The following is a 19,649-nucleotide window of genomic DNA, read 5'->3' as shown; positions in this document are numbered from 1 at the left end:
CATCAACTAAAGAATCATCCACCTCATCGTTTCAAGAACCAGTTGACGAAATGGCTCCAAGAAAGACCCTACTACTCCGAGTCCGAATTTTTGAACAACTAACACAGCGCAGTCCAAGACAAGAACTCTCTCTGACATCAAAAAGACAACCTTGTATTGTATAACTATGAACAAAATTCTTTGTATAGTATAAATTCCTCGTGTTATTAACCATATTGACGCCTGTACTGTTCTTCATGAATATGTAAATAATGAATATTGTCTATTATTTATACTATACAGTATTATCTCAATTTCAAACACCTTCTGTCCTACATACAAACATTTGGTACACTTCATAAGTCTAAGCATTTTAGAATTATTTGAGATATTTGTGTTCCAGTGTGGGAGCATTGCTGCTACATAAATTTAAATGTACAGGAATACTTCTACCATTTACATTACAGTTGTACTTTTCCAATATTCTGATTTAGTTGATATTGAATGGCATATACATTTAAATAATCTGAAAAAATAGTTGAGATTCTCCTGTACAAGGCCTATAAATTGAATAACAGATAAAACATGTTCCAACAAAAGTAAACTTGGTAAGTTGTTTAGTTTGAGCTCATATTGCTTTATTCAAATTAAGGTTAAACTAATACACACTTCCGACCAGTGAAATAGGATACTCTCATACTTATCAGACATACTGATGGTACATTAAATTTAATAAATGAATATTAATAAAGTATGTTGTACAGTATTGGACGATGAAGCTTGCACTGTGATTACTGCTGGGGCCATTGTGACAGTCACATGCACATTGTACCGGCAGAACATGAGTATACTGTTTGGTGATGAGACTGCTCAAGAAAAACATTGTGAAGAAGAAAAACCTGATGCAAATGCTGAAACTGAAGAAAAAAAAGAAGAACAGGTAACAATATTTTTTGGCTTTTAGAAAGAAATACAGTAGAATAAATTTAGTAATAGATTTCTCAGTGACTCAAGGTAGGATATTAAATTACTGACAACTCCTTTGCTTGTGAATGGATTGTTTCTTTGTTAATTAGAAATTTGTTAGTTAACCCTTTGAACCCCAGGCGACGAAATATCGTCGCCGAGAAAATATGCGAAGATTGCGTGGTGACGATGTATTGTCGCCAATGAAGATGCGAGAATCCCCGGGCGACGTGATATCGTCGCCATGGTATATGCGTTTAATACATATTATTTGAAACCGTAAAATGCTTATTTTACGAGTATTAATACATATTTATGAGTATTTTAGTAAAATACAAATTTTTTGTTAGTAATATAGTGTATTTAAAATAACTATGCCCAAAAAAATATATTACTCTTTGTTGCTACAGCTGTATCTGTTTACAAAGCGGTCTAATGTTACGTATACTGTCTTTGTGCGTGTGAATTGAGTTAAATGTTGTAATTGAGGACTGTTTTTAGTCATTTTTTCTTTAGTTTTAATCTTTTAGTAATAATCAGTTCTGTGAACAATGAGTGACAACATTGTAAATCACCCGAGTGAATTGGACAGACAACTGGATGTTGACCTATCAGATGACGATTGGTCTGATGTCTCATCAATTTTCAGTGATGACACTGATGTTGATCCTACCTATAGGCCAACTATCTCGGACTCAGATGACGAAGAAATGCCATTTAGTCAGCTATTAGCGGTAACGCCGCCGCTAGGACTACTCCGGACAATGACCAACCGGCCTCAGTGAGATCGCGGTTGCAAAATCTTTATCTTTAGAGATATCAATATAATTGTTTTTGTACATACATAAAACTAAATTTAGCAAAATAAAATGTGGGTGCCCATGGTAAAAATTTTTCTTATTTTTGAATTAAAAAAATCTTAAAATTATTTTTTTTTACTTAAAAATCTATAAACATATATTTTAAAGTTATTTTAATGTTGTTAAACAATTTTGTATACTTCAGACTAAACTTTTTCTGTGTACACAATTTCATTCTGGACATTTTGGTGTGTAATACAAGACAATAGCATAAAAAATAGCACAAATATTAATTTTTTACGAACAGTATGCAATACAGCTGTTTCTGTTCTGGGGATTCTCTGTAGTTCTTAGGTCAAATGGTTTTGGTACTTTTTTCCCACCGTCAATATTTTGGTCTGGGGTTCAAAGGGTTAAATTGGTTTTATTCACTCTGAATACAGTAAACAACTCCTTAACCAATATCTAAGGAAAGCTTATTCGGATAAAGACATTGTTGGTTAAAATGAAAATCATACTAAACAATCACCAGGCTATAAAATATCAAAATGAGTCTGATGTTATTTGTTTGTCTCGTAGTAACTTGTCTAGGTCTCCACTTATTGTGTGAATTAATGAAGAGAATAAAATCCACTACATTTACAAAAGTACATAACTAACTATAAGTAATACTGTACACAACTGAACAAGAGACAACTAAGAGCTAAGGCTTTGTGATTTTTTTTGTTATTGCATAGTGCAGTTAAAATATATATGTAACTTACTTCCTAGTTCAATGATGGTTAAGTGATAGGTGGTTAATTCGACAATTCGACAGCTGTGAAGTGGGTGCATACTGTACCTTATTTTTAAATATTGAAAAGCTGTATGTTGGGGATGTTGTAAAAATTACATTTTATTAAGTTCTGGTAAACTTAACATGTTGTGTATAAATGGAAAACTATTTGAAGGTTTTAACATCAATCACTTGTTGGATGAAACATCATTTACTATTCATTTTTTAGGTTAAAGAAAAAAGGCCAGTTTGGCAGAAACAACAGAAGAAAGGTAAAAAGAGTGGTAAAAAGCAGCCACCGAACAAAAGACAAATTGTAAAAGATGCAGTAAAACAAAATAACCTTAGTAAGGAAAATAAGGAAAAGATAGCACAGAACTCAGTTCAAAAAACAGAAGAGACCGAAGAAAAATTAGAAAAAGATAAAACTGAAAAAAAGAAAGAGAAATCAACATTAGAAAATAAAGCTGATGGAGCTGGGGACAGGAGTGATGCTGATGAAAGTGATTTATCAGATGATGAGGCTGAAAAATCTGATGATGAAGGTAGCCAAACCGACAGTAAAAAGGTTAGTATTAATAATACTTATAATTGTTATTGTCATAATATACCTAGTGGATAGGTTTTTTTTTTTAGTTTTCTATAATGTTTTTTCAACTAAATAATTATTAGAGGGTGGCCAACTGGAAATAAGGCGGGAATGTAATGGACTAGGAAATCTTCCTAATAAGCCGGGAAATCTTCCTGTAGAACCGGGGAAACAAAAACAATTTTCCCGTTTATAAGAACGTATGAAATCAAGAAAGTAAAGCGGCAATAAGGTAGTGGCCGCGATACAAATAGTGGTTTTCTGAGTTTTTTTAGTTTTATTCAGTCACCAAAATGGATCTCTGAACTCTTATTCTTGAGTGAAAATAGCATTTTGAAAATATTTTTGAGGTAGATTACACATAACTAAAATTTACAGTGTTTATAACTGTTTGTTACTCTATAAACAGACTTAGAGTTATGTTCTGGGAATATTATCTTCTGTTTAAGTATTTGACAAGAGATGGAACCCGGTTTTTTTGAGTAGACCAGAATGTGAGTTGGATTTTTACCACACCTGATAAGACTCTTTTGGAGAATAAAATAGAGGTTTGCGACAAGTAAAGCCAAGAAGGTGGCATTTGGATCCAACATGATCACAGAAACGACAGAATGAGCTGAGGGCTAAAGGCCAGGAGAAATATTTAAAGACTAAAATTGGTCCTGGATCAGCAACACCATGTGGTACCGTCATGCTGCTCACGTCTATTGTGGCCAGTGGCGAGCATTCTCTGCATGTGGAATACAAACTTAAACTTTAAGTTGCTGTTCTAATGCTCACTGCCACTGCTTGCCACTGTTACCTCGGTGACGCCTCAGTTGTTCTATAAATAATTGCTCATACACATACATTCCGAATAGACTTCAGATTACATAGACTAAAACAAAGAAAGTGATGTTATGTTTTGATATCACGGTCACATCCAAACCTAATTGAACTAGCTGCGTTTACACTTACTAAAAGTTGCGCTAGTTTTTTGTATGACAGTATTATTAAATATAATAATAATATAACTGTTTTTGTGCCACAAAAACTCTTGAAACTGCTGCCACAACCAATGTTGGACAGTTGTTTTCAAGAACTGGGAAGCAGCGTGGGCCATTAAAATTTCAATTATAAACATTGCCGAGACATCACTGCCGTATGTGAACAGACTTTGTATTATCTCCATCAACAACCAGCAATACATCCACAGTAAGTACTTGTGACAGTTCTCACAAGTAAAATTTCTTGTCTTGATCACATTATACAACAGCAGTTGCAATTCAAACAAATTCTTTCACAACTTTACTTGCCAGTCTAAACACAGTTTAATATTGTTGCCAGTCTGCAGAGGGCCAGCAGTTCTCCAATAAATCATTCAATTATTAGCTGAACAACTTCCCCGCACTCATGATGATCGGTTGAACAGTATTCAAACTGTTCAAACCGAATAGTTCAACGTATATGAGGAGCCTAACGACATGTTGTTTTGGGGTAATCCTTCACTACAATCTAATGAACATGTTCTGACTTGAACCACAGCCTTTCTTGTATTTATTTACTTTGTAGTTGTGTTGCTGTGTTGGGATGATTCTATTATTGCATTATCTTAAAGGGCAAACAAAATATTTAAAAATCAGTAATTGATAACATTAATTGTGCTCGTATTCTGGGGATAATTATGGAAGGTTCTGTTCTGTACTGTTGTCTACTTATTCTGAAGATCGTGAATTAAATGTCTCTAAGTTTCTACTAGGGATGGAATAATTCTGATACTCTATAATGTGGTCTTTTCACTCAATTCCAATACCAAGAGAAGTGCTTAAAATACACTTGGAAAATTACGCTTTTGAATATTACAACTAGTGATATGTGAATGCTGAATCTCAAATCCAAATACATGTATTCACGAATGACAACTGATTGATCAGCAGTACGCAAATTACTGATTGCTCGTGCATTTTTTACTTTCTGTATGAAAATATGTAGACAGATAAACAAATGATTGTAGTTTAACAAATAATACTTTGATTATTGTTAGTATTTTCTATATTTATTTTGGCGTGAGTCTGCTACGTGTATTTGTGGGCAATAACTGATCGACAGTATGCAAATTACTGATTGCTAAATTTTTTTGTAGTTCTTTGTGTATAAACACAATTAAAAACATACAGTTACAAAATAGCCTAATGTATATTGTAATTAAAGTTCGTAAATTATATGTCTGATTTGTCAACACCAGTGTTTTTGCTGCTTTTATGTGCAGGTTAGCTGCTCGACGGTAGACAGATGATCACTAATTTTCTTTTATATGCAAGTTGTACTTTGTGTACTTAAATGGAACATATTCTGGAAGCTACCATGTATTTTATTTAAAAGGAGAAGGCAGAGGATATTGCTTGTAGTTGTAGACATATATTTATTCCCTAATCTTTGCAAATTCCTTTGAAGTAGCATGGGATTCTTATGCTTGTTTTTTCCAAAAGGTCAAAATTAAAAGTAAAGTTAAGATGAAAGTATTTGCTTTGTTTGTTGGTCGTACTGAACCAACCATGTGTACCAGCAAAATCATCTTGTAGCAAGTGTTAGCGCACCACAGACCTCTGACTTGTAATGCTGGACTGGAGTGTGCCCTGCAGTAGCACTGTGTTGATAATTGTTTGTCCATTGGATACATATATTTTCCAAACATCACAAAAAGGAAAGTTACTTGGTATACACTATGTTATGTTGACATATCGAAAGACACAGAGATAAAAACTAAGGAGCTGACGATAAAAACGTGATAGTGATGAATCTTCACTGAATTTCTCTCATATCGGTAGTGACAAAATTTGCTAGACCACCACGGCTTCGTCATGTGACATTTCCTGCAAGTATAGCTGGTGACAATAAAACTTCATCTTTTCACTGGAATAAGGATTAAATATAGTATTACAGTTGTTTATTTGGTTTGAAAATCAACTAAAGAATCAGGAATTTTTGACCTGGAAAACCAGAGGTAAACTGGGAGTTTGAAATGAGGTTTGAGTGGCCACCCTGTATTATTTATTTACTTATGTTTTTATTTATGTGTCCATTGTCTCCTTGTTTTAAATATAATATATTACAGTAAAGCTTGAGTTTAGAGTGATAACGTACCAGAAATCAGACCAAAGGGTACTTTTAATTGTAATATTAACTGTTGATAATTGTTGATAATTGTGCCTGTTCTAAATTTTCTAAATAAATTTTATTTCCACCTTCAGATACTTTGGAAATACCTTTCAGTGAAGAACATTGTTCAAAATTTTGTGGATTGCCTACTGCGTGGTGAGAAACCAATTTTTTATCCTGTTGTTTAGAAGAACAACGATGATTATTCATTATTATATGCAATGGGTTTGTTGTCAATCAAAAACAATCCATTGAAAAATTTTACATGTTAATTAAATTAATAAATCACACTTTTAGTTTTACAATTAATTTCTCCTCTAATTGGATATGATTTCATTGTTTTACTACTAGTAAAAGAGTTGGATGATTTTATAATTTGGCACTTATTATGTTTGTTTTCAGGTCACTATTTCTACAAAACACTAGAAATTGTTTTTTTGTTATTGGTGAAAAATCAGAAATTTATTTGCCATTCATAGAATATTATTTGTTTTATATAAACAACGAAATATTCTGTTATAAATCTAACATCATATATTTTGTTTGCTTTATGAAAATTAGAGTGTTTAATTTGGTTGTTTATGAATTTTGAAGAATATTTTCTTTTAGGAAAGGCATTTCAGAGAATAAAGGCATATTTGAGCCTATACAGGGTGTATCTGTAATGCACGGAGATATTTCAGGTGGTGATTCCATGAACCAAAATAAAAGAATAATGTCCCATAAAGTTATTTACTAAAATGCTTCTTTTCCCACATATACACCATTTTGTTCTTTTTACTAAATAATTTATATCTCTAGAACGGCTTGACCGATTGAGTTCAATTGTCAACAGTAATTTTTTGTATCCCATTTAATTTTATTTATATTTGAATAGCTTTTTAAACTATCGTTAAAACAGTGTCCATAATTATGATGCCTTTACAGAAATTGTGTGTACAAAAGTTTACACAGACAAGACCAGTATTAAAATAAATGGAGAAAACTGGACAAAAATTAGTTTTAAATGTTTTAATTACAACATATTTCACCTGTTTATTATGGACAATTTGGCTAATTCAACTTTATAAATCAAACATTCAAATTAAGTGCTGGAAATGACCACCATTGGATGCAATGCGTGCATTAAGTTGCCTTACAAAAGACTGTCACACTCTTTTAAAAACTCCTGGCTGATTTTTTATAATTGCAGTGGCATCTTGAATAAGCTAGTAAAGCATTTCTTGGTTTACAATCAGTGTTGAATAGAGAGATTTCATATGACCCCAACGTAGAAATCTATGGGATTCATATCTGTAGAATGTGGAGGCCATGTCACAGGACCACCTCTACCAATCCACCTCTGACAATACACTTCATTTAAATGTTCCCTCACCATCAAAGTGTAATGTGCTGGTGTACCATCATGCATTAAGTATCCATTTTGCCTTCTTGCAAGAGGTAGGCTAAATCTTCTATAATGTCTTGAATGTCATTGATTACAAACTTTCTGTATGCATTGCCATTAGGTTGTGGAGGTAAAACATGTGACCCCAGTAACAATCATCAATAATACCTACCGAAATGTTTAATTTAAATTGTTGTTGGTGTCCAAATTGTAAAACATCATGTGGATTTTCATCAGACCACAAATGGGTATTGTGTAAGTTCACGATACCATCTCTACAAAAGGTAGCTTCATCTGTAAATGTCAATGAAGATAAAAATTCCGGACATCTCATAGTCTACTGAAGAAACCAGTTACAAAACGTTACACGAGTTGGGAAGTCAGCAGGACTAAGAGCTTGTATATACGAGTAATAAGGATAAAGTTGCTGTTTTTTTTCAATATTTTTCTTACTGTAGAATGGGAAACCTATAATGTCTTAGCCAGTAGCCTTGTACTGAAATTAGGCTCTTCATAAACACGTTGTAAAACATTCTCTTCTAACTCAGGAGTCCGAATTTCCCTTTGGTTTCCTCTACCATCTAAGTTTGGTAGTAAACTTCCATTTTCTGTAAGTCTTCTAAATACAGTAGCATACGATTTAGGATTTGGCTTTCGTCTGTTCAGAAATCTTTCTTGATACAACCGAGCAGCTTTATAACAGTTTTCATAAGCCCAAACATAAATAAAAACCATATCTGCTTAATGTGAGTAAGGATAGTTATTTTAAATAGTAAAAAGAGTTTCTATTCCATTAAAATAAAAAATTAACAAAACAGTTCAATACCAACAAATAATCTCTATCTCACACTTTGAATGTTATTACAATAATGGTTATGTTGACCATGTATTTACTAACAATGCAAAACTATTAGCTGATTTGTATTCACTTCAATATGGTATTTTGATTAATATCATAAAGAAATAAAATAGTAAGCAAGAGCTTAACATTGTTTTAACAATTTTTACATTTTAGAAATAAATTGTTTCAAAAGTTAATTCACTGTATAGGAAACTTTCAAAGTTATTAAAGTTTATTTGGCTGCCATTTTGAAACTGATTATAGGAACTAAATGATTATTTTTTGCAAACATGATATTTGTATGAATGAGCAATATTCAAAAATCAGTCAAGTCGTTCTATAGATATAAATTATTTATAAAAAAAAACAAAATGGCGGATATCTGGGAAAAGAAGCATTTTAGGGCATATTTTCTTTATTTTAGTCACCTCCTGAAATATCTCCGTGCATTACAGATACACCCTGTATACAAATAGGCTATAATATATACAAATATTCTTAAAAGTGTTTGAGAAGTTTCTTTCACTAGTTTTGGTAAAAATCATCAAAACTGAAAATATTTGTTGGTAATAAAGTAGTCTAAGATTGACAAATTTGTTGATGTAATTTTGGTGTTATTAGACGGCAGCTTTGGAAGAAGATGATGACGACTGGGACAAGTTTCAATCTGGAATAGGAAAGAGAGATAGAGTTCTGGAAGGAAGGAGCAAAATGTCACATTCCGTTCACTGTCCACACTTTCCAGAGGTTATTATGAACTTTTACTCTTAAACATATTTTTCATATAGTATAAGTATTAATTCTCCATTTAATATTTTTAAGTTTACATGTTATAGATTTAGTTTTTAAAAAGTCTGTTTGGTGACCGAGACTAGTATTACTGACCACTATTGTACTGCCCTGAATATTAAAATGCCAAGACAAATTCATAAGACTCCTAGTGAAACTACTATCATTGACAAAAGGTTACTTACTAATTACTTAGGGAACTGCGACTGGACTTGTGTCACAAATATCACCGACATCAATGTTTGTTCAAACTTATTCTTACAAATTTTAAACAGTTTTTCTGAAAAGTCAAAGAAGATTCTTACAAATGAGAAGCATAGATTAAAAATATTAAACCATGGATTTCGGAAGAGTTGGTAAGGGGCATTAGGAAAAGGGATAAAATAAGCAAACTCCTCAAAAAAACAGCTGTTCAATCTGAATCTAAGAGAATACTACATACAATTGAGAAACAGATTGAATTCGCAAATTAAATCATCAAATTTTACTATTACAGATAAAAAATTATTAGTAGTAAGGATAATCCGAAACTTTTTTGGCAAATAATAAATTAATTATTTGGTAGGGTGAATAAAAAAAACAGTTTCCCCATTATACAATTTACAGATGATTAAACCATGAACTTGGACTCAGACGTGAAACTGCAATGTCGACAAGTGGCTGAAGAATTTAATAATTATTTTGCACAAGCAGGTTACAATTTAGCTCTGGCTATTGACTCGAGCGGTCCACCTTTCGTTGATGACAATGACTATATGGTTAACACGGAATTCACAATTCACACTATCACTGAGACAACTTCACCGGTACGTTACTAGCACGCATGGTGGCTCAGCTCCGGGGTATGATTGCATATCCGCGTCCCTCTTGATTGATAATTATCAATTCCTCTGCATTCCGCTTCTTCACATAGTTAATTTAAGTATACGTACAGGCAAATTTCCATATGTTTTTTCAAGATTGCCAAAGTAATTGCATTATTTAAAGCGGATGACGTTACTGTGATGTCAAACTGTAGAGCGATTAGCCTGTTAAGTGTATTTTCCAAGTTTTGGAGAAGGTAGTTAAAGAACAATTAGTCTCTTATTTAGAAGAGAATGATGTATTAACTGACTGTCAATTCGGGTTTAGAAAATCTAAGAATATCGCAGATGCTTTTTTTAATATCTCTAAGAGTCTGAACGAAGCAATGACATCTAACAAAAAATGTTTATTGGCATTCCTTGATTTAGCCAAAGCATTTGATTCAGTTGATAGATACAAATTACTCCAAAAATTAAAATTAGTTTGAATAAAAATAATTAATTTATTGGTTTGATAGTTATCTCAAAAATCATAGGCAAATAACCACAATTAATGGAATCAATAGTACTCTGACATCTGTAAATTATGGAGTAATCCAGGGTAGCACTTTAGGAACTTTTCTGTTTTTATTCTATATAAATAATATTTTTTTAAATTAGAATTTATGGGAAGCTTTCACTTTTTACAGACGATACTGCTCCTATATCTGGAGTGACCTATATCTAATAAAAAAATGGTTTGATCAAAATTTGCTTTCCTTAAATATATCTAAGTCTAAATTTTTGCCTATTGCCCTAAGAGACAGCAGTGACACCCTAATTAATTTAATTAAACTACACACGTGTGGTAATCCCACAAGTCTGGTTTGTCATTGCGGATCTTTAGAAAGGGTTGATAATTATAAATATTTAGGGGAAATATATTGGACAAAAGAATGAATTCATCTGCACATGTTCGCTATGTTAATGGTAGATTTAGAAAAATCATTTATGCTTTTCGTCAACTGCATGAATTTTTAACTTTAGAAGAAATAAGAGTAGCTTATTTCGCATATGTTCAATCGCTTTTAGAGGGGGGGATCATAATGTGGGGTGCTAGTTATAGAAGTATTTTAAATCCACTGTTTGTAACTCAGAAAGCAATACTTAAAGCAGCACTGGGAAAAAATAGGCATTATGTATCGGAGGCGCTGTTCACCGAAATGAATGTTTTGGATATAAGACAACTGTTTGTTAGAGTAGTTGTTATATATATATATATATATTTTTTCAAACATTAGAGAAGTATATTTGAATTTCTGACTCACCATTACGCAACAAGAAATTTTACATCCTCCATATTTACACCCAGGCTAAATAGAACCTTTTCAAAACAAATACATTTTATGTTTCTCACATTATTTATAGAAATTTACCAAAATTTCTCAAGTATATGTTTTATATACTTATAAAACTTATACTTGTCGTCAACTTATAAAATAAAAGTTTAAAAGTGTTGGTCGTGATTATATGGAAAGGATTATAACATCTGATTACAGAATTTAATGTCCAAAACTGGATACAGGATGGGAGCGTGTTTTTATATTTGTGATCGCATGGTGATAGTGTGTGTGTGTGTGTGTGTGTGTGTGTGTGTGTGTGTGTGTGTGTGTGTGGGGGGGGGGGGGGTTGTGTGGGTGTGAGCATGTGGTGTTGGTACGTAGAGGTGCGTGCGGGGTAAAATTAGTTTGGGGTAGGATAACTGAAAGGAGGGGGAAAAGGCCTCAAGCATTCTCCTGACGGAGGAGTCCGTTTGTCTGTCGGTTTTTATTTCTTATCATCTAACAGTTTGTCGTTTATCCTTATTTTGATTACCTACATTCACTGATAAGTATGTGTGCTATTGCGTCTCTTTTATAACCTCATATTGCTTTTACTTCTATACCACTATGATCGTTATCTGTATTTATAATTGTTAAATATATAATTTTTCTTTGTTTTTGTAAGTAAAGAACATTATTTAAACATCTTATTTTCCTAAGAAAATGATTTTTGAATTAATGGGACTCATTCTCTCACGCAAGTAATTTTATATTATAAATGTAAAATTGTGCTCCTACGATTTCTAAATTTTTGTACCACAGTGGAAATAAAGATGTTTTTTGATTTGATTTGCTAGTTGAGGTAAAGCATTGATCCAGCAATAGAAGTGAACTGATGACTCTCTGGTTACTAATAAATACTATCAATATCATTGAATCTAAGCTATGGAGTATATTTAAATTGTAAGAATACTAGATTTAATGAATCTTAAAACACTGTTTAGAAGCTGTAAACTTTTTTTATAAGAAGTAGTTTAATTTATTTTATTTTATTATTTTCTGTAATTTTCACCCTAAGCTTGCATAATTTATGGACTTAAAATAAGACACAAGCTAAAATATTGAATGAAAATAATGTACCATAAACCAAACATTTACTGCTATTAACAAAATGTCCAATAATATTTTAAGAGTTGATAGGTCACCTAATGAATGGCTAGTCAAAATAACAACACATAACCTTAGTAAAAGTTGCTAGTTTCCAAGATATGACACTTTTTTTAAACCACAAAAAATTTAATTGCAAGAACTGTGCAATTTCTAAGTTATACATGTGGTGAGAATTGTGAAAAATGAAAGAGGAGTTCTTACACCAACCCTTGGACTCACCTTTTCTGTGCCTCACCCACCTACGAACACTAGAGCAGGTTATTTGTCACTTCCAATCTGGCCCTACTATAGAAATCCTCAGAGGTGCTATAGGTGCCAGAAGTTTGGCCGCTCCAGTAAAGTATGTACAAATCCTGAAGTATGTAGCCATTGTGGCCAAGAAGGAATAATGAAAAGGACTGTACAAGAAACGAGAAATATTATGTAAATTGCATCCCTCAAGCTCAGGGAATTGTAAAGCTTACCTCGAAGAGAGTGAAAGATCCTTAAAAAATATTTACTGACGCAAAATTTTCATTTCCAGAAGCACAAAATAATTCAGAAAGAGGAAATCTCTAACTCCTAAGATTAATACATCTACTCCAAAGCAGCTTCTGCTCCTGCACAATTACCTCAATGTTCCTCTTGCTCAGTCCTTGGAGTATATGATTAAAGCTCTCAGGGAGCAGGATGCAGCTCAAGTCAAGCAACTGAGCGAATCACCTGTGTCTTTGACGAAAAATACCTTCTACTCCAACCAAAGCATTGGCTCCTACAAATTCTGGGACTGCTCTAAATCCATCCAAACCCAAACAATTATACCTAAGAAGCCTGCTGTCTTTCTCAAACAAAGAGTAATAATGAAAATCATACCTTAAACACCTGAAGAAAGGAATGTTCTTGCCGCTAAACTAAGAGCTAACATAAAAAGCAAACCTGATACGAGAACAAAACTTTCATTGTCATCATCTTCTCAGTCCTCTAATCTATGATGAGGACATGAAAATCCCTGCCTACAAAGAGAATTTACAACCCCGTCAGTAAAATTTCGTCAAAACCAAGGGAATACCAGAAATAGAATAACAATAAAATAAAATAAACTACAGAAATTATTAATAAAATATATAATGATTACTTAACTATGTTCATACTTTATCCGCAAAACCAGACAATCCCGCTTACGAATCCATTCATCACAATACTTTTCTCGAATGTTTAACCCTTTCAGGGCCAGGACCAAATGTGAGGTGTTGCAAAATTTTTTCACATATCATATCCCCTTGTGACTAGTCAAAAGTGCCAGGCTAAAATTGGCAATTTTGCAGTCTCTTAGATTAAAATTTATAACTTTTCATAAAAATTAGAGAATGACCTAAAAGTTGCACCAAATTACTCGTATAGATATATACTATCAACAAAAAAATATATAGATGTAGTTTTAAGTAATTTAAAATTTAGAAAAAATGATGTTTTAATGGATTACATAAAAAAATTTTTATTTTTTTGTAAATAACTAAAAAATAAAAAATAATTTTGCTGTTGGAAGCTATGTTATTATATTGTACATTTAGAAAGGAACAACCATACAAAATTTTGTGTTATTTCTCTCATAAATAAATTTATTATGACACATTTTGTATAAATACGCATAATTGTACTTCGCAACATTTTATAAATGATAAAGCAACTGACTCTTACACTGCAAGAAACTTAAAATAAATATTCACATTATGGATGTACCGGTAAACAGATGATTGTAGGATCCATAAACAGTTTCAATACAGTTAAAAACACTATTTACCAAGAAATATTTACACAATTTTATTTGAAATTTATTTACACTTTTTCTATTTACAAATATGCTACTTACAATTTCACTCCCGTGAGATCGCAAATTGTCAGTCATTGTAACTACTACACACAATAGCTAAGCAGGTAACTACTAACACTACTAATATTTACAACCACAAAATAAAATAATGAAGAAGAATCCAGCATACAATAATAATACAATTACACTAAAGCATAAAGAATTAACAACAATAGATCGAGTCAGCTGATAATGTCACGTGACAATTACGAAATAAAAACGCATAGACCTCCAAAATAAAAATGATATTCATATTAATTATCTACAAATATATCAGGGAATAAAAAAAACATAAAACTTTAATCATTTGACGTAGTATTTATTTAAGAAAACAACGAATATCAAGGCGGCAATATATTGCCGCCTGGCACTTTCCGCTTATGTCACCGACGGCAATATATTGCCGCCTGGCCCGGAAAGGGTTAATGAAAAACCCAATCACCTAGTGCCCATAGGAGTTAGGCAAGAGCCCATGCGGACCAACTAGTTCCTTATAAATACGAATTTAGAGCGGTACATCAATCCTGCGTCCCCTGTTGTGTCTTAAAACGTAAGTAAATCTAAATATGGTCAGTCTTAAATAAATAAATATGCCTTTATTCATGAGGGTATTTCGGCAAACAACTGTTTTTCAAATCAACTAAATATTAAATAAAACTAACAAAACAACCTAAATCACAGCTCAGCACTCACAATCTAGTTGGTATTAATTAAAAATTCCTTCATCTTATCTTTAAAAGACGAATAAAATACAGTGCTTGTAATATGTTCGGGGAGGCCATTGTAAATGCTGGAACTAAAATAAGAGAACTTCTTCTTCCAACTTCCAGCCTTACTTACAAAAAGTAAGGCCTTCCATCTTGGCACATGCTTTGTTAAGAGACCTCCTCCTGATACAAGAGTTTCTTGTTGAGGCACTGTGATTCTGTAAATTTGAGAACCTTGTGGACATATTGTGAACATGTCAGGAGTAACTTAACAGCATCCCGGAAAGGAGAAATGTGATCAAACCATTACAGGTTAAGAATGAACCTGTTGGCTGAGTTCTGCAGCTTCTGGATTCTGCCATTGTCCTCTCTCGAATTGTTGTTCCCATAAATAGGTATAAGACTGACGGAACTAATGTCTATCTAACCAGCAGTTTCACATTTTCCAGGAGTAATATTCTGAATCTGCACAAACCCCTCAATATGCCGGTTGTATGCTGGGTGACATAAGAAATATGATCAGAAAAAGTGAGTGACACTCATTGCAAACTGTCACAAAATAGCTTCCATGCTTTAATAATAATATTATATAATATAAATAGGATACTGCTGGCAGTTTATTAAAATATTTCATACCAGTATATTGAGTGGTATTAGAAAATGAACCTTCCTAATAACTAACAAGCACATGAAAATATAATGGTGATGTACTGTTAGAATGTTGTGTTTTACAAATAGGGGCTTACAATGCTCTAGAAAATTAGCATTACTTAAGATTCTAACAGTCTTCTTTTGCAACAATAATATCTTATGTACATGGGAAGACCCTAGTAAAAGAGTATTAGACCCAAGAGTAAAATGTAATAACTTAGCAGTAGGCCTAATAACATTTGTTGACACATTGTTGTTATCCATACAAGGACAGTTTGTTATAGATTGGTTTTTAGATGGGTTACAAGAGAGTTTGTTACTAGCAAACCAGTCAGAGGCCCTTAAAAATAAAGTATTAACAGAAGCCTCAGCTTCACTTGGATCCCTTTTATTTGAGAAAAATGCAGCATCGTCATCAAAGAGTACTAGTTTACCATCAACACAATAAAATAATCATTTATTGCCACCAGAAATAAGAATGGGCCCAGAACAGAGCCTTGGGGGCACTATGTCTTACATTAGAAGGGTTAGAGGTAACACCTCTCCAACTTACAATTTGACTCTTATTCTCTAAGTAGGGTTCAATCAACCTGAAAGAACCATCTCCAAGAGTATAGACCTGAAGCTTCATGATTTAAATTTTTAAGAGACACAATTGAAAGCTCGTGAAAGATTACATAGCAAAGAAGTAGTTTCCTTGGTTTCAAATGCTCCCTTCACAATCCCCAACAGCTCACTTAACTGCATTGACAGACAATTTACCACTTTGGAAACCGTACTAGGCAGTTACCAGGAGATGATTCTTCTCAAAGTAATTGTACAACTGCTCCAGCAAAATACGAGATTAAAAAACTTTGGCAAATATATTAATTAAGCTAATAGGTAGCTGGATGATTCCCTTTCAGGTCCTATTTTTGTACACAGGAACAGTCCTTGCAGTCTTTAGTACGTCTAAGGAAACATCAGATAACATTTGATAGGTAAGCCAAATGGGAGCTATAGGACCAATCACAACTTTTAAGAAATTGATGGACATATCAAAATGTCCTTGCTTGCTGATGACTTAAACTTAGTAACTATATTTACAATATCACCATTCAAAAGAAGAGTTTGTTGTGGGAGCTAGTCTAAAATACATTTCTGCGGAGACATTACTATAAGTTATACAGAAACAATGTTATCAACAGAACTGATCTAATAGTCATTGATCATTGCAAAGTAGCTCAAGGTCAGGGACTTTATTTCCCATGCATTGTATGTTTACAGAACATTACTTAAGTGTGTTAGTTGGGCTAAACCCTACTTCAGAGGTAGAAGAAATAGAAGTTCTACTGACTAGTTCAAGTGAATTTAAAGGTACATGAGGTGTTTTATTACTTTATTGTGTTGTTTGGCAATATACAGAATAAAAAAAGTTTAGTAACTACATATTTAGGTTATTGTTTACTTTGAGTTATTATTATTATTTCATCCTTCTTTGAAAATTCTACACCTAGTTTGAAACTTTCATATAGGCCCTTGGTTGTAAGATTCTCAACCACAACATTAGTAGTACTTAGTTTGTCGGTCATTCCTCCCTTCTTTCCCCAAGTGAAACAATGCACTTTTCTTACCCATTAACAATGCATTAATGTCACCACTACCCACAATAACATGATTACTCTTGGATTATTTCACTTTCGTAGATTTATTATTACAGGCACTTTGATTTAGGTTATGTTCGTTTATTTTCAAACTCTTATTTGATTCCATTTGAAAACCTGTCTGCTGAAGTGCAATGGTGTTACAATCAATTGCACGACTGCCAACTAGATCTTGCTTAAACTTTGTAGTGCCACTGTACAATTTTTTCTCGTTTATTTGCAGTCATCATTTATGTAACTTGGGGCAGAGTGTTTGAAAACACTACTCAAATCATCCAAGTCAAACTCGCCTATGTTCTTGTTAACGTCTACATCAGTATCTTTCATCTCATAATTTAGTATCGTCACATCTGAATTCTCGGTGATCTGAGTTTCGGTGAATTGGTCACTTGTAATGACCCAATCAGTGTTGCCCTCACCTTTATGTAGGTGAAGGTAGTCGGATTTAGAGACATTTGATTTAGACATGGATTGTGTTGTGGGTCGTCTGTATTGTTGTGATTTGACACTAACGTCAGAAAAAGGCGAGAATGGATGTTCTACGACTGGTGATAATACTGGAGTGGTTTTTACATTAGTCATTACCAACCTTACGTTTCCTTCAATGTCATTTGCATGTTTATTTAATAAAGAGTTGTCATTTACAATTCCTTTCACCAATCTAGTGAGTTTCCAATCATAGAATGTAAACTAAAGTAGTCTTCACAGTTCACAACTTGGGAAAAGATCTCATTCGCTTTAGCAAAACATGCTTCACACACCCACATCACAATACCTTCAAGTGTTTTTAAGGCTTGGAAGAGGTCATCAATGAAATTCTTGCATACAGAATAAAAATTTAACTTAAGAAACTGTTGCACCTTACTATTAGGTCAGCGCTTTGAAACCTATTTATTGTACCCATGTACATAATGTAAATAAAGATATTTTGACTTGACTTGCAATATGGTGATGGGTCTTAGTTCCTGTGGGGATTGTTACTTTAGGCAGTGGCCGAACAATACTTTTCTTCCATTCTTTAGCGAAGACGCCAGTTTATAAACATTTACTGAATGAGTAATAGCCCTTAATGCGTATGGACTCACTGCCTTAATAATTTTTATGGAAATGTTATCGATCCCAACAGCTCTACTTTTTACATCTTTCATAGCAGACTTAACCTCATCTTCACTCACAGCTTCGAATTTTTAAATCTTCTATGTAATTTTTCTTATTTGACCAGAAGAATTCAACAGTATCTGGATCAGTATCATTATTAGAACCCATTTCAACATAGTATTTATTTATATCATCTATGTTAAACTTTTCTGACATGACTTAATCTTTTTTTACCTATTATGTAACACTTTTTAAGTAATTCCAAAAATCTTTCTAGGGGTTTCCCTTACATTGATACTGTAGACATAATAGCATCTGTGGTCTTCTATCCCATGTATTTATATCAATAGCAATTCCGTAAGATCATTTCTGGCCTTGTTTCATATGATTTTGTCTATACAGGCTGATCGAAGGACAGGTCTAGAGCAGGAAGCACTTTTGTCACTGCGAGTTGTTGTTACAGTTTCCGTCTTCCCAATAACTCATCCATATTTCCAGCTAAATTAACAGCAATTGAAAAGGCTCTCAATATTGCGCAGCCTAGAACTGGGAAGTTTGTAGTTTGTACCGACTCCCTCAGTGGCTTACAGGCTATCAGTGACATGTTTTCACAAGACATCCAAGTTTGAGATTTATGGAGTTCTTTTTATCTCCTACTGTGTGAAGAGATATTTGGTTGGCTAGTCACATGAGAATCTTGGGCAATGAACTGGTAGATAAAGACGTTAAAGAAGCATTAGAACCTCAGCCCATCACTACACACATTATGGCATATGTTTGTAATATATAACATTGGCTAATGTACAATATCTTATTATCCTTTCATTATATATAAAATAATTCATATTATTTTGTTACATTAGGGTATTGAAAGATGTAGTGTCAAATATAAATGACCTGTTGTATTTTGCCATTACTCATATATACTTTACACTGAGTATGTATTTTATATTTATTTGTCAGTTTTTATAAAGGATATTTATGTGCATGACCTAAACTTAACTAGGTTTTAGACTTGATTTTGTGATAGAATAATATGTTATATACAAGGATTATCCAGAATATCATAGTGGTGAACTAGTTTTGAAATTTCAGTGTTATAAAATACTGCTACCTTAGACTCATCCTCCCACAGTTCACGTCATCATCAGGGCACTACGTCC

General features: G+C 33.0%; 1 protein-coding gene across 1 annotated transcript in view; it reads left to right on the top strand.

Annotated features, from left to right (window-relative positions):
• Positions 1–19,649, top strand: part of LOC124357293 (translocation protein SEC63 homolog) — a 61,796-nt gene that overhangs the window by 30,841 nt on the left and 11,306 nt on the right. The window contains exons 10-12 of the mRNA XM_046808952.1: positions 744–919; positions 2,750–3,088; positions 9,097–9,222. Of these exons, the coding sequence (XP_046664908.1) occupies positions 744–919; positions 2,750–3,088; positions 9,097–9,222 (641 nt within the window). The remainder of the gene's footprint in view (positions 1–743; positions 920–2,749; positions 3,089–9,096; positions 9,223–19,649) is intronic.

The sequence above is a fragment of the Homalodisca vitripennis genome, chromosome 3 (assembly GCF_021130785.1).
Source record: "Homalodisca vitripennis isolate AUS2020 chromosome 3, UT_GWSS_2.1, whole genome shotgun sequence".
Lineage (NCBI taxonomy): Eukaryota > Metazoa > Arthropoda > Insecta > Hemiptera > Cicadellidae > Homalodisca > Homalodisca vitripennis.
Note: the sequence above shows the minus strand (reverse complement) of the source record. Positions and strands in the feature narration are given on the sequence as shown.